Consider the following 26,946-nt stretch of genomic DNA (forward strand, 5'->3'; position numbering starts at 1 on the left):
TTGACTTGAATATGGTGATTGTCAATTGGTGATCTAAATTCATTTGAATTAGGAAGCTGTTGATTGAAATATATTTTATTTAGGAAGCTGTTTGATCTAAATATATTTAATTTAGGAAGCTGCTGATGTAAATATATATTTGAGAAGCAGTTTACTTGAATATATTTAGGATGCTGTTAACTTAAATATATATATATATCTAGGAAATTGTTGACTTGAATATATATTTAGGAAGCTGTTGACATGAATATTTATATTTAGGAAGCTGTTGACTTGCATATATATTTTGGAAGCTGTTGACCTGAATATATATTTAGGATTCTGTTGACTTGAATATATATTTAGGAAGCTGTTGACCTGAATATATAAATTTAGGAAGCTGTTGACTTGCATATATATTTAGGAAGCTATTGACTTGAATTTATATTTTGGAAGCTATTGACTTGAATATATATTTAGGAAGCTGTTGACTTGAATATATATTTTGGAAGCTATTGTTTTGAATGTATATTTAGGAAGCTGTCGACTTGAATATATATTTAGGAAGCTATTGACTTGAATTTATATTTTGGAAGCTATTGACTTTAATATATATTTTGGAAGCTATTGTTTTGAATGTATATTTAGGAACCTTTTGACTTGAATATAAATTTAGGAACCTGTTGACTTGAATATATATATTTAGGAAGCTGATGACTTGAATATATATATTTAGGAAGCTGTTGACTTGAATATATATATTTAGGAAGCTGTTGACCTGAATATAGCTCCAGATGAGAAGGATAAGTTTGGATACAGGATCTCAAAACAGAATGCTGCAGCAGCAGGTCAGCCAGGAGATTAGGATGAAATATATTTACTTTGTTTTCATTTTTTCTCTGCAAAACTCATATTTCTTTTTTTGCCATTTGTTACCATAGTGTCATTTTACTTTCTAAAAAATGTATTTAGATTCTCAATAATAATGATAATAAAAGTAATTTTATGGATAACGGTTATGATAATGATATTTAATAATTAGTATGATAATAATTATAATGATAATGATAATGGAATAAGGAAATAACGTTAAATATTCAGTTCAAATTGAATTTTTGAAATAAAAATATATTTTTTTTGTTAAATATTTTTTTCGTTCAGGTCCCATGGTCCAAAGTTTTGTAGGAGCTGGTGCAAACCTAGGTAATATAATAATCTTGGAATAATTGCAAATTAATCTGAAATTATCAAACATTATTTTCTTAAAGGGACTGTAAGCGTACTTTCATGTGACCCCACATGGAAAGATGGCAGATTAACTACAAAAACTCATGAAACCATTATCTCATCAATAATATGAAAGCTATTGTCGTTTTTTAGGTTGAAAAGTGTTTAATTTTGATGATTCATTCATGTTTTCCTGCAGTAGAATGCGTGAGTCATTTTATTAGAGAATCCTAATTATAAACATTGATATTTAACTCACACTTGAGCAGTCAAAGTTTTAATGGGTACCGTTTGAATCGGGCGTTGTAATCTTTGCATGTAAGGTCACTTAAAATTACGCGTACAAAGGCGGATTAAAAGAATTTGAGCCACGACTTAAATTTAAGCCGCGACTCAAATATGGTTGGTTCCACTTAAAATCGTATTCAATGTTTCAAGATTTATGCCGGCGCTCAATTGAAACCGGTTTTTAGGGGATTTGAGACGCGGCTCAAATTAATTTATTTCGGACTCAGTCCCTTTAAGCAAGATCAAATTCAAGCAACGGGTTGTAACTATATTTTATTTGTAGATGATACAACAGATTGGTACAATTCAGAGGATAAAGCCGTTGACCTTCATGGAGATCAGAGGTAATACATATACCTATCCTTGTAATCAATATTCGGATATATCGATTTACGGATCCATATGATAGTTATCGATCCTTGTTATAGATATACCGACCCTTTTATCGATATACTGCATGATACTTGTAACCGATATACCGATCCTTGTAATCAATACACCGATCCTTTTAATCGATCTTAAGATAACTTAATCAGTTACAGACATTGATTATTGTATTTTAGTAGCGCGATAAAGTCAAGTATCGAAGACTCCCAGAAGATCGCTGACATGGTTGAGACAGATTTCACTAAACAGCCGAGGAAGAAGTCAAGATGGACCTAACCTTAAGTCAAGGAATACAGTTAAGAAGGCTTAACAAAAGTCAGGGTTAAGTCTGTAGACTGTACAATCTTTTAACAAAATAACTAAAATTCAGCTGTTTCAAGTATAAGTGAAAATATTATTGCATTAGAAATGATATCTGGTGAATCAGTGATTTTTAAGGAAAATTTGAGGGAAAAATGACATGTGATCGGAAGAGACGACACGTGTTGGAATGAGATCGCCAACACCTTTAGGACATCAAATGATAAATTAAGATTTTTCCGAAGAATATTCGGTTTTTTGGGAGATCTCCCAGCCTTGGGTTCGTCGTTGGACCTTTAATTGACAGTCTTCGTTCAATTTGATTCTTTTTCAGAAAAATGGTGAATGTAAACTATATGTGCAGTTGGGGGGAGCACTCCTCATACTTTTTCTCCAGAATATCATCACTCAGGCAATCCAGAACTTTAGAATCAAATGTCATAGCACATTTAGGGGCGAGTCATTTTTTTTATAAAAACTTACGATTTTTTTTCTTATTTATGATTTGATGGGGGGTGTACCAATTTTTTGCCTACTTTTGCGGCCATCAATGCAAAAAAAAATGCTCTGTTGATGAAATTAAAAACAAGATTTTAAAGTTTTGATTGTTTAGACATCGAGATATCTTGACAGATGTTACAATCACGTGCGAGGATAAACAATTTAAGGAAACGGACGCCATTATTTTAATGATTTTCAATTGTTTTATAGTATTTCTAATCTTAGGGCAGGAAAGTTACATTGGGGGGAAAAATTACACTTTTTGTGGCTTCTTGAATTTTCGGGATTTGTACTGCATTTAGGGTGAAATTGTGGGGAATATTGTTAAATAATAGAAATGATAATATTTTATAGAATGAAAAATAAACATTCCCTTGTCGTACACATTTTATAATATAATTCTCTGTGATAATGGACTACGGACTTTTATTTGTTTAAAAACAAATGTAAAATTCTAATTTTCTTGAATGATTATTCAAATAAAATTGGTGTCGGTTGCAGGCCCATCGTCTTGTTCTTTGTGCCTCAAGCGAGTACTTTAGAAAGATTCTAGCGTACAGTACAGATAAAGCTGCCTTCATCCATATGATGAACGTTTCTCCAATATTCATTCAGAATATTTTGCAGTACGTTTACACAGGTACAGATTACTTAAGTAAAAATTTAACATTTTTTGTTTGTTTTTACTTCCGAGGATGATAGAGCGTTGGAAAACCCGTCAGTCGCTGGATGCAACTGAAATCACAACTATTTTATTTTAGGTCAAATAGAAATATCTCCAGCAGATATTGAGCCCTTTCTCAAAGTTGCAAATGAACTGAAAATATGGTGAGCACTCAGTTCTTTAAACAATCTTTTCTGACTAGCTTTGGGCCTCAGCTTTGCTTGGATACCAAGTATAAGTTGTCTTAGTTAAATTCAACCCAATCAATTAAGTTTTTTAAGGGATTCATAAGTTATGGTTGGAAATACAAATATAAACGGACAGAGATGACTACTTTATAAATGAAGATAGATTATTTTATGCTATGAAAGGCTGCAAGGGTTAATGGAAATTATGAATCATTGTATAATTTCATTTCAATTTTGATTAATGATCTAAAATTCATTATTGGCCATTTTAAAATTTATTTTGTCCTAATAAAATTTCCAAATACTCTGTATTTAATAGTATATAATTTTTGCATATTATTTAGCGGTCTATCCAAAGAAGAAAGTAATCCCGAACCTAAAACCAATCTTCCTGATCCTGGGCACAGGCTCGGGAATATGAGCGGCTTCAGCGATTCACGACCGGGCAACCTCGACCCCGGCGGTTGTCGACTCAACTTCGGCGATTCCCAACCGCCTTTGTTTGTAAAAGACCACTTCATGTCGAATTTGTCCCAATATATGAAAGTACAAGAACACGAAAGAGCGAAAATGGAGCCACGATATGACATCGATACCAACGAGTCTTTAAGCAACAGTTTCTCCAACTCCGACCCTGAAGAGCAGATCACCATCGTCCCGGACATCGTGGACATGAGCGAGAGTTATGACAGTATCAGGGAGGAGAAGGATAATGTTGAGCAGAAAGATACCGTTGATCTGAAAGGAGAAGAGAGGGTGGAGAATGAAGAGGCTCAAACTGTGGATATTTCAACCTCAAAAAAATCACCAACGACGTTTAGTATTGTCAAATCACTTGCTGTGGACCCTTCTGTTAGGTAAAAATAAAAACTTTTTATTACAGGATTGTTTGCCATGAAACTTGTAAGAATTGTATTATTTGCCTTTTTTTCTGTAAATCTTTTTTGTGTTAAATATTATATAGAAATATGTGTTAAATTAAAAATGATTGATTTTTTCATAGATATTAACATCAAATAGAGGACATTTTAAGGATAGGAGAAACTTTTCTTTATTGATAGAATTATTAGAAAGGGTGGTTTTTGGAAATAAGAAATAATTTATTTTCCCAGTTTATGACATATTTCTGGTTATAGATGTTAATAAATGTCTCGTTTATTTTTATTATTAACTTTCAACCTACAGTCAAAGAGTCAGGTCCTTGAAGAAATGTCCCAATGATAAAAATAAAATGTTTATCTTTGAAATATCCAAACTCTTTATTTGTTTTAATAATATTTGAAATTATTTTAGCAAACGTCGAGGCAGTACCGATGATGAAGGTGGAGAAAGTAAAAGAGGAAAAGTAGATCTCACCCCCCTTCCAAGGGTAAGTTTAAAAGCATTGCAAGTTTGTTAGATTTATTTAAAATTTAACTTTTTTAGTTTTGCAACGGAGTCGGTGGGAAAACAGGAGATAACAAACAGTCTCCATATTCGACTTTAGCCAACCCTATGCCACCTCTACACACCCTTATTCCTCCAGTCCCTCACTCCATGAACACTCCCTTAAATCAATCTATCAACTCACAACTCTCCTCTCCAAGCAACCTCCTTCGAACCACCACAGCTGTTGAATCACCAACGATGCCATCTGGTTTTAACAACGTTGGAACCAGTTCTACAATTCAACTGCTTAATAACCCGATCCCTAAATCTGTCCTACAGTTAGCTAAAACCAACGCCCCTTCTCCAAAATCAGACACTGAGTCAACAAGGACAGTAAGCCCTGTCTCTGGTCTTTATGTTCCCTATCTAACTCATGAGGTGCCTTCTGGAATTGGCTCTGTCAACTGTAAGAAGGGACACAGTGGATGTAAGTATTTTCGCAGATTTTTTCTCAATAGAATTCGTGGATTTTTTAATTTTTTTTTTTGTAGATTTTACTAAATAATTTTAATAAAAATCTGATTTTCAGTACATTGTCCTCACGTGATTGTGACGGAGCGTAGCGGTAGAAAACTGCATTATCATCGTCAAGAGTATCAACGCTGGTTTGACATGAAGCACAAGCAGAAATGATGCTCAACAAACATTATATTATTGGATTATAAATATTGTACATTGAACAAATGGACTCATGAGATTGCTTGTAAACCTTCATGATCTCTATTGTAAAGACTGATTCAATTATACTTAGAAATTCATTCAGTATTGTATCAAAAAGGAACCCCCGCCTCCCAATGAACTAATATAAAATGTTCATTGAAAAATCTCGTGATTCATAGCTTTTGATAAAGTCAAAATAAAATTGTATACTTATTGTAAATTGCCAAATTGTAACAAAAAGTTTGATTTTTGGTTTTTAATTCAACATTTTTCTATGTTATAACCTAAACAGAGGTGTTATTTTTAGTTGAACATTATATCAAAATTTTTGATTACTAAGCTTAGTAAATATAAACACATTGTAATCTTTAAACCAATTTCATTAATTTTAAACCAAAGCCTACTTTTTCTTAATACTATTGTACTAAAAATAAATATTATCTAAATTGCTAACTTATTGTACATTTGTACATCGATACAACCATAAAGAACAATTATATTTTTATATAGTTTCAGAATTACAATGGTAAAATTGTAACTACTATTTGCTAACTTTAAAAATAACAGGTTTGTGATGAAAATTCTTTTGAAATTTATTGTCCAAGGTTAAGTATACATCTAGCTTTCAGAGGAGCAACAACTGGCTCTGGCCAAGATGAACGTACAAGAACCAAAATTCTTTTATAGAAAATATCCACTCCTTTCCTTACCTTTTTTATCCCATTTGTCATTATTAATGCGGAATTCTTACAATTAATATCCTCAGAATTGTTAAACTCCGCTTTGTGCAGTGAAATTTTTTTCTACAAACTAAGAATATGAAACGATGAATTTGAACCTGAACCTTCATTTAGTTGAGTCAGTATTCCTGGAAAAATCAACTAAAAAACAACGTACACGTCAGAGAAAATTCACTGCACTGCTGCTGCAAATTTTGTTACAAAAAGTTGTGACAAGTATTGTCCAAGGTTTTCAGGCAATGATCAATGAAATAGGATGATTTCAGTATTCCAATTAATCTAAGATAGAAACATTTCCATGACACCGTATGATTTAGAAACTTGTTTTGCTTCATATCTCCTGTAAGTGTCTGTCATCATAAAAAAAATGGGTTTACACTATTTAAAGATTTGTTAAACATTGTACTCTTAGAGATATCTCCGTTTTTTCTGACTATAAATTAATTATTTTCAATTGCGGTTCTCTAAATGTGAGGAAAAAAAACAATACTGTTTTTGAGACAGAAAAATGACGATATCTTCCTCATCGGTAATCCTATAAAAGGGCGTACGGGTACCGTTGAAATCTGGACAAGTAACGCTTTATATTAATAGAGCCACGAGGATGATCATTTTCCAAGTTTAAAAACTAACTTTTATTGTGAAGGCAGGCAAAGCTGGGTTTCCAAGCTAACTATTAATTTATTCTGGTTTGAGTTAAAGTCGTTAAAAAATCATCAACTTTAACTGATTAGAAAATCACTACCAACATTATCTAAAAGTAGCTCTGTCATTTTATCAATGCATCCCCCCCCCCCCCACTCTCTCTTTAATTGTTATCTGTATATTGAGTATAACTCTCCCTCTCTCAGTATTCTGACTTGGCATTAAATCTAAACAGTATCAGCAGTTGTACTAAAACTAAACAGTATAATCTGTAGTTAGTCAGGATACTTGTACTCTGCACCAGTCAGAAACTGATCTTTAAAGTGTAAAGACGACACCAAAAGAAAAAAGATAAATGTCCTAAATGAGCAGTTGATAATAAATACGTGTAATGTATATTTTTGTTAATTTTTAAAAATTCGAGTGAAGAAATATTAATTAAGGTTTTAGACCAAAAAGTTTGTAAGTGTCCCAAAGCCTAGTGCAGTGAGATAGAAGTTCTCAGTAAATTATGGCTATACGTTTATACAAAGTAAATATAAAGAAATTTGACCAATTAGATCAATGAAAATTAAATTTTATTTTCCAGAAATCCTTGATCTAAAATTTCGATATTTTCGATGCTAGAAATGATTTTATTTCAAGATCTGACATGACTTACTTTTCCCCCGATTTTTTTATTAACATTTTGTATTTTAAGGGTATGAAGAATGGAGTTCACGACAGAATTTGGAAATGACCCTTCCATCTCAGAGACAAGTTTCTTTCATTCCCTCGGGCTACAAACGGCCGACCGGACGGACGATTTGTCTCAGATTAATTCGGCGATCGAGGATTCATCCTTGGGAAGAAATATTGAAACGATGTCTCACCGTGAGCATGGAGCGGGTCAAAGCAGTGATATGTCCTTCTTCGATGCAATAGGGAAGGAAAACATGTTATATTTTTGTAATTTAATCTCTATTTTCTGGGGTTTTTTTTATTCAGTAGAAGTAGAAGTACAAATTTGATTAAAATTTCTTCTATTTTGCAAACTGTAAAAAAAGTTTTAACACAAAAAACCATAATTTGTTCAACTAATAGAAAAAGAAATATGTTTTTTACAAGGTTTATATTGGGTTAACCCGGCCAGTGACAAACCTGAGGACTGGATCTCAGAATCTGAAGCTACCCCTAGTCCTACCCAGAGCTGGAACCGTCCTACTAAATCTGAGGACTGGATCCCGGAATCTGAAGCTACCCCTAGTCCTACCCAAAGCTGGAACCGTCCTACTAAACCAGATGACTGGATACCGGAACCTGCAGCTAGTCCTAATTCTACAAAGAGCTGGAACCGTCCTACTAAACCAGATGACTGGATACCGGAACCTGAAGCTAGTCCTAATTCTACCCAGAGCTGGAACCGTCATACTCCATTATGCCCGGAGAGCTGGCTCCGAGGACCAACCAACCAGACCCAGGACGGATCCCAAACCTCGTGGTTCCCGGATGAAGGGGGTGAAAAGCTGCCAGATCCAATTTTTCCTGTTTTAAAGCTACCAGAACTAGAGCAGAATGGGGTGAGGCTAACTTACTATTTTTTGTACAAATAATCATATTTATTATATTAGCAATATTAAACTTAATCCAATTTTTGATGATAGCAATATTATGCTTGGTGAAATGTAATTATCTTTGGTTTGATTATAAAAGAAAAAATATATTTTGATTTAATTTAATTTTTCTTAAACAAATTTTTATTAGAAAAATTAATTTTCTTGTAGAATTTGCGTCTTGAAAGTTGCAAAAGAACATAAAATTCTGACACAATTATGATTTTTTCCTGTAGGTTGATGAGTTGGATTTTCTGACTGTTCTTGGACTAACGAGAGTAGAGGCCCCGGAGAGAAATAGATGGAGGCTCTGGAATCCAGAGGTACGTTTCGTAAGCCGGTAAGGATGTTGTGGGACGTGGGGCTTTTCTGGTAGTTATTGTGGCTCATTTGTTGTTGTATTGGCTCATTTGGGCTCGTTTTGTAGTATAAATAGTAAGCCTAGAACTTCTTCATTAGGTGCAGGGCTTGGTAAAAAAAATTTTGGCTCATGCTTATGATGTAATTGTTGCGAGTTTTTTGGTTGTTTTTGTATCATCTTTAGGAGTTTTTGTGTTGTTTTTGTATCATCTTTAGGAGTTTTTTGGTTGTTTTTGTATCACCGTTAGAAGTTTTTTGGTTGTTTTTGTATCAATTTTATAAGTTTTTTGGTTGTTTTGTATAACCTTTAGGAGTTTTTGTGTTGTTTTTGTATTATCTTTAGGAGTTTTTTTTGGTTGTTTTTGTATCACCTTTAGGAGTTTTTTGTTTGTAAAACCTTTAGGAGTTTTTGGTTGCTTTTGTATCGCCTTTCAGAGTTTTTGGTTGTTTTTGTATCATCTTTAGGAGTTTTTTAGTTGTTTTTGTATCATCTTTAGGAGTTTTTTGAGTTTTTTAGTTGTTTTTGTATCATCTTTAGGAGTTTTTTTAGTCGTTTTTGTATCATCTTTAGGAGTTTTTTAGTTGTTTTTGTATCATCTTTAGGAGTTTTTTAGTTGTTTTTGTATCATCTTTAGGAGTTTTTTAGTTGTTTTTGTATCACCTTTAGGAGTTTTTTGGTTGTTTTTGAATCACCTTTAGGAGTTCTTTGGTTGTTTTTGTATTACCTTTAGGAGTTTTATGGTTGTTTTTGTATCACCTTTAGAAATTTTTAGGTTGTTTTGTATCATCTTTAGGAGTTTTTTGGTTGTTTTTGTATCACCTTTAGGAGTTTTTTGGTTTCCTTTGAAGTTGATTTGTCTTAAAAGATAAAAGGTAAATGATGAAAAAGGATAGATTAGAAATAATTAACAATAATCGTTAAATAAAAATATTTTTTGGCATTGAAAAATTTTCTTTTTGCCTGGTAAAAAATTGTTCTTTTTCCTATTTTGATTACATTATATTTAGGAGGATGAGTCATGGGTAGGTGGGGAGAATATACTTCCTTCTGATTATCATAGAGAACCTGGAGACACAGATCCTACAGATATAGAGATACAGGCTCATCATATAGGTAATATACCTGGAGATACAGATACAGAGATACAGGATCATCATATAGGTAATATACCAGGAGATACAGATACAGAGATACAGGATCATCATATAGGTAATAAACCTGGAGATACAGATATAGAGATACAGGCTCATCATATAGGTAATATACCTGGAGATGCAAATCCTACAGATCATCAAATAGTTAATGCAATTCAGGGGCATTTCCCCCCCCCCCCCCCCAGGGCCGTGGGTCCCAGCTGGAAAACATAATTTAAGATTTTCAAACTAACTTCATAACTATATACAGTTCCTCATTTAAGCTTTAGATTTCTAAAATATTTATTTTCATATTTTTTAATAAAAAATTTAATTTTAGGTAAGTCGATCCGATAAATTTAAGCTTTATAATAATTTTTTTAGGAAAGAAGATAATCGAAGAAAAAGAAGATTGTTCTAAAGAAAGTTCTGGTAAATTTGACTGCCAATATTGCAACCGGACCCTGTCCTCAGAAGGAAATTAAATACTAACATTTTATCTATTTTATTTTTTATCATTTTAAAAGATATAAACAAAGATTTTTTAAATTTTTAGTTAATTAAAGTATTGATTTACAGTGGTTTGGCGAAGGCATTTAAATTCCGAGTTGCATTTTAAGAATTCAGCAAAGCATGACACAGCAGATTCCAATTGTCAGTTAAGAAATTCCAAATTTACTCCAATTCTACGAGATCGAATGAAACAAACCTCTGACAGAAAATCTTCCAAAGAAAATCGAACAAATTCCGCGAAAACAGACAGAGCACAGGACAACGAAATAGACGAAACACGGACTAAGGACGAAGAAATAGAGGAAACAAGGGCTAAGGACGAACGATCTGAATTAAAGTTAAGAATGGTTGAGTGTGAGAGCTGTGGAGCCAGGGTTCAATCCCATCAGTTCCCCAAACATCTGATCTCTCATTTCCACTATCATAGGTAGGAAAAATCATATTTTCAAGTATTCTTTTAGTGGTACGTACATACAGGGTGTCCCACATCATATTAGACCGTCATCAGGTCTAAATTGCGATTTTTGGGACTAATAAGAAAATTTAATTAGAATAAATCAATTTGAAAAATAACATAAGGCTTATATAATAATTTTCTTGCGGAAAATCATAAGTTTTTCGAGTATTAAGGGTTTATTTTGTCGTTAAAGATTAGAGATAATCTAATATGATATGGGACGCTCTGTATGTGCAAAACCTTGTTTATTTCTAAATTGGAAATTGGGAAAAACTCTCCAATTTTTAATACACCCCTCTCACTCACTTCAAAAAATATAAGGGCTTTAAGATTCAGAATTTATCTCCAAGAATAAAAAATTGATTTTATTTTAGATCTATCGGCCACCCTAGCTCTGATCGCCTCATTCTTGAAAACTTTGACGGGATCGTTCGGCAATCTCCCTTTCAGTGCCAACCTTGTCAGGTTAAAATAATAAATTTTTTCTTAATATTTTCCTTCTCTATCACAATATTTATTTCTATATTATTTTTTCTCTAAGGAATTAATCTTTATTCATGATTATGAATTTCTGATATTTTAGTTTTACTGTAACTGGCATCGGGATTTGGTTGATCACGTCTTATCTCATTCCGCCTCTGGGCCTTACTGGTGCGTAATCTGCATCAGAATATTAACTAGGTACGCAATATATTACGTATTCATTAACTACATTTTCCCAAATCATTTAATAGACAAGATCAGACAGAAAAATAGACAAGATTAAACAGAAAAATAGACAAGATCAGATAGACAAAAAGGCAAGATCAGACAGACAAATAGACACATACAATAGACAAATAGACAAGATCACTATAGACGAAGACGAGATCAGACAGAAAAATAGACAAGATCAGATCGACTAAAAGAAGAAATCAGACAGAAAAATAAACAAGATCAAACAGAAAAATAGACAAGATCAGATAGACAAAAAGACAAGATCAGGCAGACAGATAGACAAGATCAGACAGAAAAATAGACAAGATCAGATAGACAAAAAGACAAGATCAGACAGACAAATAGACAAGATAACGATAGACAAATAGACGAGATCGAAAAGAAAAATAGACAAGATCAGATAGACAAAAAGACAAGATCAGGCAGACAAATAGACAAGATAACGATAGACAAATAGACGCGATCAAAAAGAAAAATAGGCAAGATCAGACAGTGAAATTGACAAGATCCTGAATACATCATGATAAAATCATACAGACAAATAAATTATATTAGTAAATTAATATGCAAGATTCAAATAGTAACAACATGAACATTATTATATTAAGATCACATTTTTTAGTGATAAAGATCTCAGCGATCATCTGCAATCTGATGATCATCTGGAATTAATTTCTGTGATAAATCGATCCGTTCCAGCGATCATAAAGAATCTCCAGCTGTTCCCTTGTGATATCTGCAAGAGAAAGTTTCGATTAAATTTAGCGCTGAAGAAGCACATGACAAGTGTTCACGGATTGACCGGCTACCAGCTGAAAGGTCATCAGAAGTATTCTTGTAATTATTGCGAATACTGGAGCTACAAGCAGAAATCTGTTCAAATACATTCTTTTCTAGGTAAACAAACTATTATTAAATTTTGCTTTTCATATAAGATTAAAGGGACTGTAAGCGTAATTTCATGTCAACCTTCAAGCAAAGATGGCAATGCCTGATCCTCAACAGTACCCTTAGAAGCTTTGTCTGATTAAGCATGAATTAGATATTAATGTTATAAACTTTGAAAGTAGATCATTTTCAATTGTGGTTTATCTACAAAAGTGACTTGCACATTTCTACTGCAGGAAACCAAATAGGAAATACAAGGATTTAATATTTTTAACCCTAGAAAAACGTCAATATTTTCCGCTTTGTTGATTAGATAAATGTTTCAATAGTACCCTTGTGAATCGGGCATTGCTATCTTTTCATGACGAGTCTCTTTATATTATGCTCACAATCCCTTTTATGAAGTTTGTTTCTTATTGTTTTTAAAGAATTTTCAACTTTTAAACATTTTTTGTGATAAATAGAAGTATTATTTTCAAACTTGAAAAGCAAATTAAGTTTTCTTAAAAATTTAAATCTTCTTCTCCTAAAGCTCGTTTAAATGTTTTGTCGTGTTAAAAATACATTAATTTTAAATGAATGAACAGGAATTTAGAGCGTAATATCCACAATTCTCACTCTATACTTCTATCTACTAACATGATAATTTCTTATCTGTTGTTTATCAAATAAACGTTAAACGGTATTTAATGATTTATGTTACCACTCAAATATAGGGTCAACAATCTTCTTGACAATCTTTTTAAGAATGTAATTTCTGTTTGTTTGTATGTCCAACTTAGGAAAAAGCCGAGTTCCCATTCATAAATTTGAATTTGTTAAGTTCATCCTCGAAAAGATTTGAAGTACAAGTGCACTATCTGCCGGACTGAATACAAGACTGCCGTACTCCTGAAGCAACACAGAAACACGGGCACACACAGGGAATCTGTAGAGCGTTTATCCAACCCAGATCAGCACCAAACCAATCCATGTAACTTCTGTGGAGAAGAGTTTCAAGGAATAGAATGTTTAAAGTTACACATGCAAACTCAACATTTAAGGAAATCAGCGATTTGTTTATATTTCTATTTGAAATATTGAAGATTAATTTCCATATTTATTTTCTCCTCACGGCAGACATGGCAAGGTTTAAAGAATTTAAACTGTTTTTCAACGGCTTCTATTACTTCACTGCCGCGTCGCTTTTTTTCGTGAAATTGTTTTAGCCGTAGCAGGTCGCGCTTTTTTTCCAAACCAATTTTACTTAAAGACATCCCTCCCTTGTTTGTTCTGCTAATTGATATATCCTATTTTCTTATCCTCATCTTTTTTATCGTTCCCCTTTTATAAAATTTGAGTTTTTTTGTAGATTGTAAACAATTATCAATTTGCGGAAGTCTCTAAATTTCTTTGCAGGTTTATTGAAATCAATTTTAAGCATAAATATATCCATTAAAACTAATTTTGCTGATATCAGAGTTCTGCCACAGTGCAGCCTTTGTGGAGAAATATTTCACTTTACTCAGCAATTAACAGGAATCCTTACTTGACACTTAGATACTTGTTAATAATTATTTAAAATCTTTATCAATATTTGACTTAATTCAAAATAAGCAGTTGTTTTCTTTTTTACTAAATATGTTGTATATTATTATTGTTACAATCTTTATTATTATTTTTACTATCATTTTACTTCATAATTGAAGAATTATTCCAATTTTTCCATCAGCAATTTTTGACTACCCATTGAGAGAAAAAATCATAATCAATCAATCAATCCTAGTTAAGTGGAGACTTATTAAAAGGTCATATTCAGCAAAGCTGTTCTTCAAAATCTGGAATACTTGCCTATGCTGGAAACTATCCCTGTGATCTCTGCAACTTCTCAACAGACAACGAACCGCGTTTCAACAAGCACAGACTGAACAAGCACAAGCAGATAATTCAAGAAACTTCTTCAGAGTTTAGGTAAATAATTCAAGTTTTGCAATCCTGATTCACAAACTGTACAGGAGTAAAAAGAAAGATATCCTTTTTATTATCTCTGAAAATATGCTTAAAGATTCAAGCAGCAGAGGCAAGTTTTTCAGATTGAAAATCGACTATATATATTCCTCCTTGTTGTTCAGATAAAGGGGTTAGGGTACCATTGTGAATCTGGCTTGTAATAACTCATATAGATATATATATATATATATATATTTGTTAGCTATAGCTAGCTAAACGGCTGGACTAACTTGGCTTCATCATGTTTTGAGGAAACCCATGGGTACCCTGGGGGTAGCATAGACTAAAAAAAATCTTTCTTTTTTATTTCACGGTCAACGCCGGGCCCTTCAGCTAGTTGATTATAATAATGAAATAATTAGATGTGATAATTGTTTCCGAAAGTTTGTCTCGGAGGAACTTCTCTCTTTGCATAATCTTAAACATCATAAGGTCAGTTTGAAGCCAATATTTATCAGATTCTAACCTGCACAACAATCCTAAACATTTCGCTAGCATGAAAGTTATTGTCGATACAATTAAATTTTTGTATTAAAGATTCCTTTTTTTATTTAAACTTTTAATTTTTAATAATACCTTTATTGTAGGTTGAATATTATTTTGATAATAATAATGCAATAAAAAAATGAATTTCTTGGTACTTCTTCATGTCATTTTCTAATCAAAATATATTGATAAACATCAACAAGTGATTGCTATTGATGTCTAACAGTGTGAACTGATTTTTAACATTAAACTTGTATAATGTATATGGCAATTAGAATGATTAAAATCAGGTATGCCATTTTTTACCGTTTTCACAAAAATGGAAACTTTTTTTTACTTTTTTTGATATGGCCGGCAGAATTGGTCAATTTAAAACTCTGCAGTGTAAGGTCATATTTACCCCCCCCCCCCCCCATCTTAGTTTCTTTCTCTGATAAATCCCCTTATTAGGTTGAAGAACTGTTTGCCTGCAACTATTCTAACTGTTTATATCAGACTACCAAGAAGAAACTGTTCAGCCTGCACATCAAGAGAACACATTCAAACAAGGAAAACATATTCTCTTGTGATCAGTGTGACAAAACTTTTCAAACTAAACCTGGATTAAGGAATCACACAGAGAGTAAGCACATGGGACGCAAGGTTGAAAGTTTCTCGTGTACCTACACCGGTTGTGATTTTGTGGCGGGATTTCTCAGTGATTTGGAGCGTCACAAGTTTAAGCACAGTGCTGACAAATCTATTTTCTGTCAAACTTGTGATTTTTCTTGCAAAAGGAAGAGTGAGCTCACCCGCCATTATAAACTGAAACATTCCGATAGTCCGCCTTTACACTGTTCTGAGTGCACCTATACAACCAGGAATACAAGTCACATGACCCGCCACAGGAAACTGGTTCACAGTCAGGCTACAGGGGATCCACCGGTCAACTCATTTAAAAATATTGATCCTTGCAATCTAGTTGTTGTTCCTAGAGAACTTATTGAGGAGCAAATAGTTCTATAATGGAGCAGTAAATAAAAAAATTAAGCTTAGTTTTTACTGGTGTAGATGATTGTAAAATTGAGCAGATAATTATATTATGAAGCATATAATTTTATAATGGAGCAATATTTTAAAATGGAGTGGATAGTTTATAATTCTAGTTCTATGATGGAGCAGATATGTTACAATTGGAGCAAACAATATATGAAAGTGGAGCAGATCTTCTGAACTTGGAAGATTAAGCGATCTTGTTATGGAGGAAATCTGATATATTTAAAGCAACCAATCCTGTAATTGGTTTGAATGTCAGAAGTGGAACGATAATGGAGCAAACAACCTTAAAATGCAGCGAATGTCTATAGATTGGAGCAGATCTTTTAAATTTTGAGTAAGCAATGTTTACTTGGAGCTAACATTCGTATAAAGAAGTGTATCTATTGGAAAAGGGTTCAACATGGAATAAAATTCGTGTTGGAGGTTATCTGTGATATTTTATCTAGTCAGTAGTTTATGAAATAATTCTGATAAACCAGAATATCTAATTTCAGAGAGGAAAATGGAGGTTTTATCTTTAGCTGGGACAGTGTTTATCGGATACAATCTAATCCGATTTATTCTCTACATTTCTAAGGTAACTTATTATTTTCATATTTCCACCCTTCCCCCCCCCCTCGATTTTCTTGCTAATAGAGCATTTGGGAGGGAAGGGGATGGAAGGAGGAGGCATGAGGGAGGGAAGAAGGATGAAAGGAGTAGGAATGAGGGAAGGAAGGAGGAGAGATGAAGGAGGGAAGGAGGAGAGATGAGGGAGTAAGGATAAGGGAGGGATGAGGGAGTAAGGATAAAGCAAGAAAAGGAGGAGCTATGAAGGTGGGAAGGAGGAGTGATAAGGGAGGGAAGGCGGAGAGAACGGAGGAGGGATGAGGGAGGGAAGGAGGAGTGAAAGAGGATGAAAGGAAGATAGGAGGATGAATGATTTAAGAACGTTTTTTTATGAGGGATTATGGACTTTTTGGAAAATGAATCGGATATTTAGTATTGCTTCGAATTTTAATACGAGTTTTGTAAGATCCCTATTTTAGTTTGTCCGAACTCCTGTAGATGTGAGGAAGTTGGGTGACTGGGCTGTTGTGACCGGCGCTACAGATGGTATTGGGAAAGGGTTCGCTAACAGGTTTGTCACCTAACGAACCTTTAGTACTCATTGAATCCTAAAAACATGCAAAGTTGGATTTGATTCACTAACCCAATCTGACTTGGGGAAGTAGCGAGAAGATGATACTTTGACAGTAGGTTTGAATGAGAATAATGAAATGAATAAATGAAGATATAAAGGTCTAACACAAGTTTATTGAAAAATATTTATATAATGTTTATTCAAGTACTGATTGAATTTCAACGTCGTATATATTTTCAAATAATATGAATTCTTATAAAAACTTTCCTTCTTTTCTCTAAAGATTCTTGCGATATATACCTCGCAAAACCACCTTGGTATATTTAATATTTTGGATTGTTATTATTATTATTATTTTTATTATCATTATTTTTAATATTATTATAATTTTTGTTTTTATCCTAGGTTGGCGAGTCAGGGAATTAATGTTGTACTAGTGAGCAGGAGCCTCAGTAAACTGCAGGTTAATAATGTAATTTTATATCCCTGCTACCACCCTTAGCAAACTACAGGTTAATAATTTAATTTTACATCATCTATGGCAGGATGTAGCTGGAGAGCTGGAGGAGAAGTATAAGATAAAAACTGTTGTTATTGCTGTTGATTTCACAGAACCGGAACTTGTCTACAACAATATCTCAGAGGGAATAAAGGTAAACCTATTATTTACATTTTTCAAGTCATAACAGTTCTAAGGTTATAATTTGATAACATTTACTGCAATTTTCCGCTAAAAATTTTTTGTTATATCTCATTAAATTTATATGAACTTTTGGAAAACAATAGAAGAAACATTTTCCCAACAATTTTTCAAAAAGTTCATTTTTTCAATAAAAAATGGTTTTGCGGAATTTTTTTTCCAATGATCCAAAAATATTTTTGAATTTTATCACATATTGTTTTATTTATGCCTGAACACACTGTATGTACATTATAAAGCTATTTGCTCATTCAAATTCATTTATACATATATATCAGTGAAAACGTAACAATTTTCTTAAAATATTTTAGTCATAAACACGATGTTTCATGCTTAATATATATATATGCTAGCAATAGCTGGCCAAACGGCTAGACCGAATTGGCTGAAATTTTTCGAGGGAACCCACGGGTACCCCGGGGAGTGGGGGTAACATTTTTTTTTAATCGAATTTTTTTTCTTCAAAATTCCACGGGCAACGTTGGGCACTACAGCTAGTATAGATATATATAATTTTTATCTAGAATATAGAAGGAGGTATTGGACTACTGATAAACAATGTTGGTATGGGATATGAACATCCAGAATATTTCCTGGAGATCGAGAACTGTGCTGAAGCGTGCAGGTCAGTCTAATCTGGGTTTTTTTTCTTCAGACATTATTTGATTTAATTTTTTGAGCATTTTGATATCACATTTGTTATGGTTTTATGAACCCCTACATATATGTGACTGTATAATGCTAAGTAAACGAAATTTAACTAAAGCCACAGAAAAGTTAATAATTAGTCGTCAGGAACTCTACTTTTTAATTCTAATATTTTTGCATCCTGATGGTACTTAAGGAATTTCAAACTATGGTTATATAGTCATTAGTCGTGGTTTGATATATCAATTAGGTGACCATTATAGAGGATCAATATTTAAAGTTTGAGGCAAGTAATAATTTTCTTTGTACAGTACTGTACACGTCTACTCTATTCATTTAAAAATTGTGATTATAAATATATGTAATTATTATGAAAATAGAAAACTGATATCTTTCTTCTGTTTCTATTTTATTATTACTAGGAATATGGTAAACTGTAATTATATGATTACTAGAAATATAGTAAATTGTAATTATATATTTATTAGGAATATGGTAGATTGTAAATATACAATTATCTGGAATATGGTAAACTGTAATTATATAATGATCTGGAATATGATAAACTGTAATTATATATTTATCAGGAATATGATAAACTGTAATTATATAATTATCAGGAATATGGTAAACTGTAGTTATGTAATTATCAGGAATATGGTAAACTGTAATTATATAATTATCAGGAATATGGTAAACTGTAATTATATAATTATCAGGAATATGGTAAACTGTAATGTCTCTTCTGTCCTCAATGTTACACGAGCGGTTCTACCTTCAATGGTTAACAGGTACACAGTACACACAGCTACAATATTCATTTTTTAACTTGACGTCAACAATGTACCAGGTACCTGACCATGTGAACAATGTACCAGGTACCTGACCATGTGAGCAATGTACCAGGTACCTGACCATGTGAACAATGTACCAGGTACCTGACCATGTGAACAATGTACCAGGTACCTGACCATGTGAACAATGTACCAGGTACCTGTCCATGTGAACAATGTACCAGGTACCTGACCATGTGAACAATGTACCAGGTTCCTGTCCATGTGAACAATGTACCAGGTTCCTGTCCATGTGAACAATGTACCAGGTTCCTGTCCATGTGAACAATGGACCAGGTTCCTGTCCATGTGAACAATGTACCAGGTACCTGACTATGTGAACAATGTACCAGGTTCCTGTCCATGTGAACAATGTACCAGGTTCCTGTCCATGTGAACAATGTACCAGGTTCCTGTCCATGTGAACAATGGACCAGGTTCCTGTCCATGTGAACAATGTACCAGGTACCTGACTATGTGAACAATGTACCAGGTTCCTGTCCATGTGAACAATGTACCAGGTACCTGACCATGTCAACAATGTACCAGGTACCTGACCATGTCAACAATGTACCAGGTACCTGTCCATGTGAACAATGTACCAGGTACCTGTCCATGTGAACAATGTACCAGGTACCTGTCCATGTGAACAATGTACCAGGTACCTGTCCATGTGATTTTTCTATTTTCTACCCTTTTTTACGTCGTTTGATGCTAGCTTTTTGATTAAAGGTTTTTAAAACTACGTTAGTTCTGAGTTCATGTAAAAAACGTTTTTTATACAAAAATGTTCTTCATTCAAATCACTCGTGGTTCAAAGTTTCGCTGCCAGATGGGGTTGATGAAGGAATTTCGTTTGAAACTATACTATTAGTTCATGTTTTCACCGCTAGTCGTCGCCCATTACAATTGTCTGACATTAATGTTTTGGTCAGTTTCAAAGTTATAAGATTCGATAAACTTTTAAGTCTACATCACATTTTATTTATAATAATTTTTAATTCACGTGATGTATTGAGATTATTAATTAATAAAAATTCATTGTTATTTGAGTTCTGGTTTTTACAGATACCTAAATTTTTCTGCATGTGTCACACATACTCAGTACGACGTTTATTTCTATGTACGTCTAAGACGGCATCTTAAATTTTCTTCTTTATTACTAGGGGTCCGATAAGACTGGACCCCTCTCCCTTCTGGCTATAAAGATGACCCTGCCCCCCCCCCCCCTCCAACTGCCGTAATAAATATATATATATACTTTGCTTGTCCGTTTGTTTCTAATAAACGACTCAACCAATCAGGCTCAAATTTGTTGTGGGACCTCACATAATACGCGAAAAATTGTTAGATAATCTGCGAAATTTTTTTTAATTGTTATAAATTGTACAAAAAGATAAGATAAGATAACTGTGCTCACAGACAGAGCCTTTAATTAAAAGTTGAAATAGAAGATGGGTGCGAAGCGCCCTAAAAGCCTAATTATTATATATTTTGAATATATGAAAAAGTAAATTGTTTGTTTAGAGGAAAGGGTGCTGTAATAAACCTCAGTTCCTTCTCCTCTCTACAATCCACTCCTCTACTCTCCGTATACTCTTCTACCAAGGCATTCGTAAACCAGTTCAGTCAGGACTTAGAGGTAAACAACAACATTGCAGTACACTTGAACATTCTTGAACCAGATCAGAAGTAAACAACAACACAGCAACACAACCCTATCACAATTGCCACCAGCAAACAGTGACTTTCGATTCCAATTTTACCAAACCAAATAAATCGTCTTATCTTGTATACTTTTTTGTTGGCGGACGCGTAATTAATGAATAAGGATTAATCAACCACGGGCAGCCGTAGTACATTTGAATTTCCGAGCCGGGTCAACTTTTCCGGTCCCAGTTTGTACTGTACCTAGCTCTACTAGCCAGTGCAACAAGGTTGACGCGGTCAGACTTTATGCTTCATATAGGTTGAATTTACTTTTACTAAAGAAGCAGAGGTGCGTGCAACACATTGTATCAACTCATAAAATTTTTAGATGGATAAATTATAGACCAAAACGCGATTAAATTCAAATTTAAGAAACCCAACGCTTCTAGCCCTGGTTAGTCCAATGGGGGGGGGTCCATAATTTTTTTCCCCATAGCTTAAAAATGGTTTACATTAGAACGCTCAAACTTCTGAACTTTATTTATTCCATTTGAGAGAATTAATATCCCGTTATTTTCCTTTAATTTGAAAATATTCTGTGACATTATTTCTCATAATTGTCCTGGGACATTATGAGAAATAATGTCCAGGACGGCTGGTCGGTATTTCTACTCTAAGGGTAAAACACCCCACTCAAACATTCAGGAACTTTTTTTTCTTTACAGGGGGGGGACACAGCACCCGTTAGGGCCTGAAAACCCCCTGAAATCCATTGATTGCACTGGTCCAGGGGGGGCGCAGCCCCCACAGACCCCCCCCCCTGAATACGCCTCTGAATACATTGTTATAGGTCACAAAATATTTATCTGTACCATTCACACTGCACAGTAGTATGTACAGTGTACGTACACTGTACAAATATTTAAACATGTTTTCATCACATTATTTCTAGATTGAGTACAGGGGTAAGGGAATAGTTGTACAGGCCTTGGCTCCTTGCTATGTTGTCAGTAAATTGTAAGTGTTTATCTACATACACATTCTTAACTGATTCATAAATAAAACGGTCAATTCATTAAAGTATTTATTTTTATTTATTATGTGAAATTTATTAATGTATTGTCTAGATCTAAAGTTCGGAGTGCATCTTTCTTTATTCCCTCACCAGAAACTTATGCCAAGTAAGTTTATAAATATTCTTGGTTTTGAATTTTTTCATGAAAACTAATTGTTATTATGGAGATTGGAATATATTGTTTTAAAGTTCTCGTAGCAGATATAAAATGAAGGGTCAGATCTCTCATCGATCAAAACTTTTTTGTTTGATGTTTTGTTTGACATTTATTTTTACAGATGGTTTGCTTTTTTATGTAATAATTTTAGTATGTTTTAATTTCAGGTGACCAATGAACATCCATTTTATTAAGGGTCATGCTTATTAAATGGGCAAAGACTCAATTCCTTCCTTATCGATTGACTTTTGTTAGGTTAAAATTTAAATGTCTAATGTTTAATTAATTGATAGAAGTTTGATTTGTTTATTGATTGATCGATAGATAGATTGATTTACTGAATGATTGATTGCCAGGTCTGCTCTGAATACTCTGGGTCTTGAAACTATCTCTACAGGATATTGGCCTCATGATCTCATGCTCTTCGGGGTCAAGTATGTTCACATCTCAGTATCATTATTATTATTGTTATTACAATTATCATTATCATTATCATTAACATTATTATGATTATTATTATTATTATTATTATTATTAATATTAAATTAATATTATTATTATCAGTGTTCTGAGTGTTCTTGGTATCCAGGGATGGTATGTGTTCAGTAATCTGTCGCAGGAAAATTCTTAACTCAACAATTTAAAGTTTTTTTTTCTTGACGGCTTATCCCTGACTTCTACGGAATTATGGTTAATTATTTGTTAGTTTAATTGATAAATTTCGAATTTAATTTCTTCCAGTTTAAAAAAAAAGATATGAAAAAGGGTGTAGTTTATTAATCGAATTGTCGATGGTATACAAAATTTCAAGTTTTTAAGATGTTAAGTGTAATTTTTAGGGGATAATATTTAAAATTTATACATTTAACGAAAATTTAATTTCATGTTGAGAATATTGTTAGATGAGAACTCGTGCTCTAAAGAAGAAAGCAAAAACTAATTAGACGATGGATTTTCGTCAAAATAGACGATGCTTTGCCGGCCAACTAGACGATTTGTTTACGCCGAGCCAAACGAATTGATAAAAAAGATTTGAATTTGTGAAAGAAAATATGTAATAACCCTTATGAATGTTTGTATGTATGTACTCATTATGTAATTGTTAAGAAATTAATTATGCTTTTTTTTATAAGTTACTTTTTAGTCAGTGTTTGACTCCTTAGTCATTCTGTTAGTTTTATAATTATCATTTAACACTTTAGTGACGGCTGAAATATCTTTTTAAAAAAATCGCAAATATAAAGAAATACTAATTTTTTATTTGTTTACTCGTGTTGCGTGATTTATGTAATTGTCAGATTTACGAGCTGTAATAATACCTAATTTGGCTTTTCTTAATTTGTGTGCCATAGTGCTATACTGCATACAGTATGATGAAGTTTTACTGCAACAAAGTTTAACTTCAGAAATGGATCAAATATCACTAAATACATGAACTTTTTTACATTTTTATTCAGTATACAATAGAACATTCACAAAAGATAACGGTAAACACATTTACTTTATGTACAAAATGTTTGAAATGGCCACCAACAACTTTGACACATAATTCAGCTCTCTTCCTGGTATGGCGCGCCATCTTGATAAGCTGATCTTTGCTGATGTGCTTATATGGAGTTAGCATTGTGAAATAATAATTTTTTTATATAAATCAAAATGTTCTTTAGTAATAGTAGTAATAGTAATAGAAGAAAACTGAATTTGTGGATTTTTAAATAAAATTTAGTGGATTTTTGAAGTCTAAACTTTGTTGCATTAATACTTTATCACACTGAACAATGATCAGGCTAACAATGAATAATGATTGCTTGTATAAGTTACTAACGATGATTGGTGTGATCTTGTATCAACACTGATTGCTATTATCTCTTTGTTGCATTAATACTCTATCATACTGAACAATGATCAGGCTAACAATGATTGCTTGTATAAGTTACTAACGATGATTGGTGTGATCTTGTATCAACACTGATTGCTATTATCTCTTGCTAACAATTTGACTTATTCTGTTATTTGTTAAAAAAATTACAAATAGACCGAATATGGAATATAACTTAATTTAATGAGTTTTTATTAACGAGTATTGAACGCTCAAAGGTTATCATGTTCGTTCCAGAATCAATATTTTTACTGAACCCGCCTTATAACTTACTCTTCATCATTTGCAGCCTATTTGAAATCTTTGCTCATAAAGAGTTTAATGTCGATAATTTGTTAACTAACATATTTGTAATTTAAAAACTAATTATAACATTTGAAGTCATAAACTGTGGAATGATTTTCGTTTTCTTTTTTATTCTAATTATGAAAAGTTTCTAAGGATTTTGTTACTTGTAAAAAGATATATCTCAACATTTGTCCTGAACATTTTGAGAAATATTATAACAATTACATATTTCAAAATCCATGGCGAATTGTTTAATTTGAGAGAAATAGCAAAGAGGAAAATCATTTAATAGTTCTCTACTTACCATATTCAGTTATACTTATTTATTAATTAAAATGTTTATGCATTCAAGGATAAGCATGGTCTTTTAAGCTGGAATAAATATCGTTTAAAAAATTTATTGAATTATTTTGGTTTCAGATTAATATGTTACAAAATGTTATCAGAAATCAGAACTTTCCTGTTGTATAACTCAGGATCAAGCAATGATCTTGACCTTATACTGACCTGCAGATTAATTTAATCCCTCTTCGATATTCCGTGATATTCGTATCCTTAGATTTAAAACTCCTCGCATAGAATATTCACTCCAGATTAAGTGTTCAAGATTAACAATATTCACACTGAAGTTCCGACATCAACTCTGATATATTGTATCATTCTACAAAATTAAAATCAGGGTAGAAAGATTAGAACCAGGATACAAGGATTAGAACCAGGATACAAGGATTAGACCAGGATACAAGGATTAGAACCAGGATACAAGGATTAGAACCAGGATACAAGGATTAGACCAGGAAACAAGGACTAGAACCAGGATTCAAGGATTAGAACCAGGATACAAGGATTAGAACCAGGATAAAAGGATTAAAACCAGGAAGCAAGGATTAGAATCAGGATACAAGGATTACCAGGATACAAGGATTAGAACCAGGATACAAGGACTAGACCAGGAAACAAGGACTAGAACCAGGATTCAAGGATTAGAACCAGGATACAAGGATTAGAACCAGGATAAAAGGATTAAAACCAGGAAGCAAGGATTAGAATCAGGATACAAGGATTAGAACCAGGGTACAAGGATTAGAACCAGGATACAAGGATTAGAACCAGGATACCAGGATTAGAACCAGGATACAAGAATTAGAACCAGGATACAAGGATTAAAATAAGGAAAACCAGGATAGAAGGATTAGAACCAGGATACAAGGATTAGAACCAGGATACAAGGATTAGAACCAGGATACAAGGATTAGAACCAGGATAAAAGGATTAGAATCAGGATACAAGAATTAAAATCAGGAAAACCAGGATAGAAAAATTAGAACCAGGATACAAGGATTAAAATCAGGAAAACCAGGATAGAAGGATTAGAACCAGGATACAAGGATTAGAACCAGGATGAAAGGATTAGAACCAGGATGCAAGGATTAGAACCAAAATACAAAGATTAGAACTAGGATACAAGGATTAAAATCAGGAAAACCAGGATAGAAGGATTAGAACCAGGATACAAGGATTAGAACCAGGATACAAGGATTAGACCAGGATGCAAGGATTAAATCCAGTATAATAGGATCAGAACCAGGATATAAGGATTAGAACAACGATAGACGATTAGATACAATGATTAGAGCCATGATACAAGGATTGGAACCAGGACAGAAGGATTAGAACAGAAAAGAAGGATTAGAACCAGGAAAGAAGGATTAGTACCAGGATACAATGATTAGAACCAGGATACAAGGATTGGAACCAGGATAGAAGGATTAAAACAGAATAGAAGGATTAGAACCAGGATAGAAGGATTAAATCCAGTATATAAGGATTAGACCAGGAAAGATTAGAACCATGGTTTAAGGATTAGAACCAGGACAGAAGGATTAGAACCAGGAAAGAAGAATTACAAACAGGTTACAAGGATCAGTACCAGGATAGAAGGGTTAGAACCTGGATACAAGGATTAGAACCAGGATAGAATGATTAGAACCGGGATAGAAAGATTAAAACCTTGGTATACGGATTAGAACCAGAATACAAGAATTAGAACCAGAATACACGAATTAGAAACGAGGGTAGAAGGATTAGAACCAGGATACAAGGATTAGAACCAGAGAAGACATTGTTACTTTCATGGTAGAAGGATTAAAACCTTGATATATGGATTGGAATTCAGATCGGGCAGGATTAGAACTAGTATTTACTGGATTAGAAAAAGTGAATGTCAAGGATTATAAATTAATATCGAAAGATTAGAAAAAAACGTGCAAAATTGTTATTGTTTGTATTTGCAGTACGGATCGTACTGTTTTTTATTATATTTAGAAATGTAAATATAACGTTATACGTGTTCTGTTTACAGCTCAGTTTACTAAATATTACACTGTGAACAGTCCATATCTATATAATAAA

The 26,946-nt window shown here is 33.0% G+C and overlaps 4 protein-coding genes across 8 annotated transcripts in view; all 4 read left to right on the forward strand.

Moving 5' to 3' along the window:
- LOC111697968 (uncharacterized) overlaps nt 1-2,520 on the forward strand; it is a 20,459-nt gene extending 17,939 nt beyond the window's left edge. For 2 of the 3 annotated variants that reach the window (XM_023468158.1, XM_023468159.1), the window contains 4 exons: nt 746-827; nt 1,141-1,182; nt 1,778-1,838; nt 2,058-2,520. In XM_023468158.1, the coding sequence (XP_023323926.1) occupies nt 746-827; nt 1,141-1,182; nt 1,778-1,838; nt 2,058-2,157 (285 nt within the window). In that variant the 3' untranslated portion in view covers nt 2,158-2,520. Of the gene's footprint in view, nt 1-231; nt 282-745; nt 828-1,140; nt 1,183-1,777; nt 1,839-2,057 lie in introns of those variants that run through there. The other variant, XM_023468160.1, reaches the window with a different exon arrangement.
- LOC111697971 (broad-complex core protein isoforms 1/2/3/4/5) lies at nt 2,501-6,132 on the forward strand. The gene is made up of 8 exons (XM_023468166.1): nt 2,501-2,593; nt 2,795-2,849; nt 3,184-3,322; nt 3,444-3,510; nt 3,879-4,391; nt 4,828-4,903; nt 4,960-5,389; nt 5,492-6,132. The coding sequence occupies exons 1-8, from the start codon at nt 2,520-2,522 to the stop codon at nt 5,593-5,595; spliced, it is 1,458 nt and encodes a 485-aa protein (XP_023323934.1). The 5' UTR covers nt 2,501-2,519; the 3' UTR covers nt 5,596-6,132.
- Nucleotides 6,121-16,676, forward strand: LOC111697969 (zinc finger protein 26). 3 transcript variants are annotated; one of them, XM_023468162.1, is made up of 16 exons: nt 6,121-6,189; nt 7,708-7,931; nt 8,115-8,566; nt 8,836-8,922; nt 9,968-10,073; nt 10,478-10,570; nt 10,673-11,033; nt 11,438-11,528; nt 11,647-11,744; nt 12,403-12,677; nt 13,492-13,711; nt 14,128-14,186; nt 14,456-14,618; nt 15,020-15,089; nt 15,594-16,056; nt 16,285-16,676. In XM_023468162.1, the coding sequence occupies exons 2-16, from the start codon at nt 7,718-7,720 to the stop codon at nt 16,353-16,355; spliced, it is 2,823 nt and encodes a 940-aa protein (XP_023323930.1). In that variant the 5' UTR covers nt 6,121-6,189; nt 7,708-7,717; the 3' UTR covers nt 16,356-16,676. The 3 variants fall into 3 exon arrangements, with proteins under 3 accessions (XP_023323930.1, XP_023323931.1, XP_023323929.1); XM_023468163.1 differs by having other exon boundaries at nt 16,289-16,676; XM_023468161.1 differs by having other exon boundaries at nt 15,594-16,676.
- Nucleotides 16,670-23,586, forward strand: LOC111697975 (very-long-chain 3-oxoacyl-CoA reductase). Its single transcript, XM_023468169.1, has 12 exons — nt 16,670-16,758; nt 17,210-17,301; nt 17,710-17,767; nt 17,850-17,957; nt 18,529-18,629; nt 19,372-19,443; nt 21,013-21,127; nt 22,088-22,152; nt 22,263-22,316; nt 22,724-22,801; nt 22,932-22,986; nt 23,270-23,586. The coding sequence occupies exons 1-12, from the start codon at nt 16,684-16,686 to the stop codon at nt 23,309-23,311; spliced, it is 915 nt and encodes a 304-aa protein (XP_023323937.1). The 5' UTR covers nt 16,670-16,683; the 3' UTR covers nt 23,312-23,586.
- Nucleotides 23,587-26,946: the final 3,360 nt, after the last annotated feature.

This window comes from Eurytemora carolleeae, unplaced genomic scaffold (genome assembly GCF_000591075.1).
Source record: "Eurytemora carolleeae unplaced genomic scaffold, Eaff_2.0 scaffold111, whole genome shotgun sequence".
Classification (NCBI taxonomy): Eukaryota; Metazoa; Arthropoda; class Copepoda; order Calanoida; family Temoridae; genus Eurytemora; species Eurytemora carolleeae.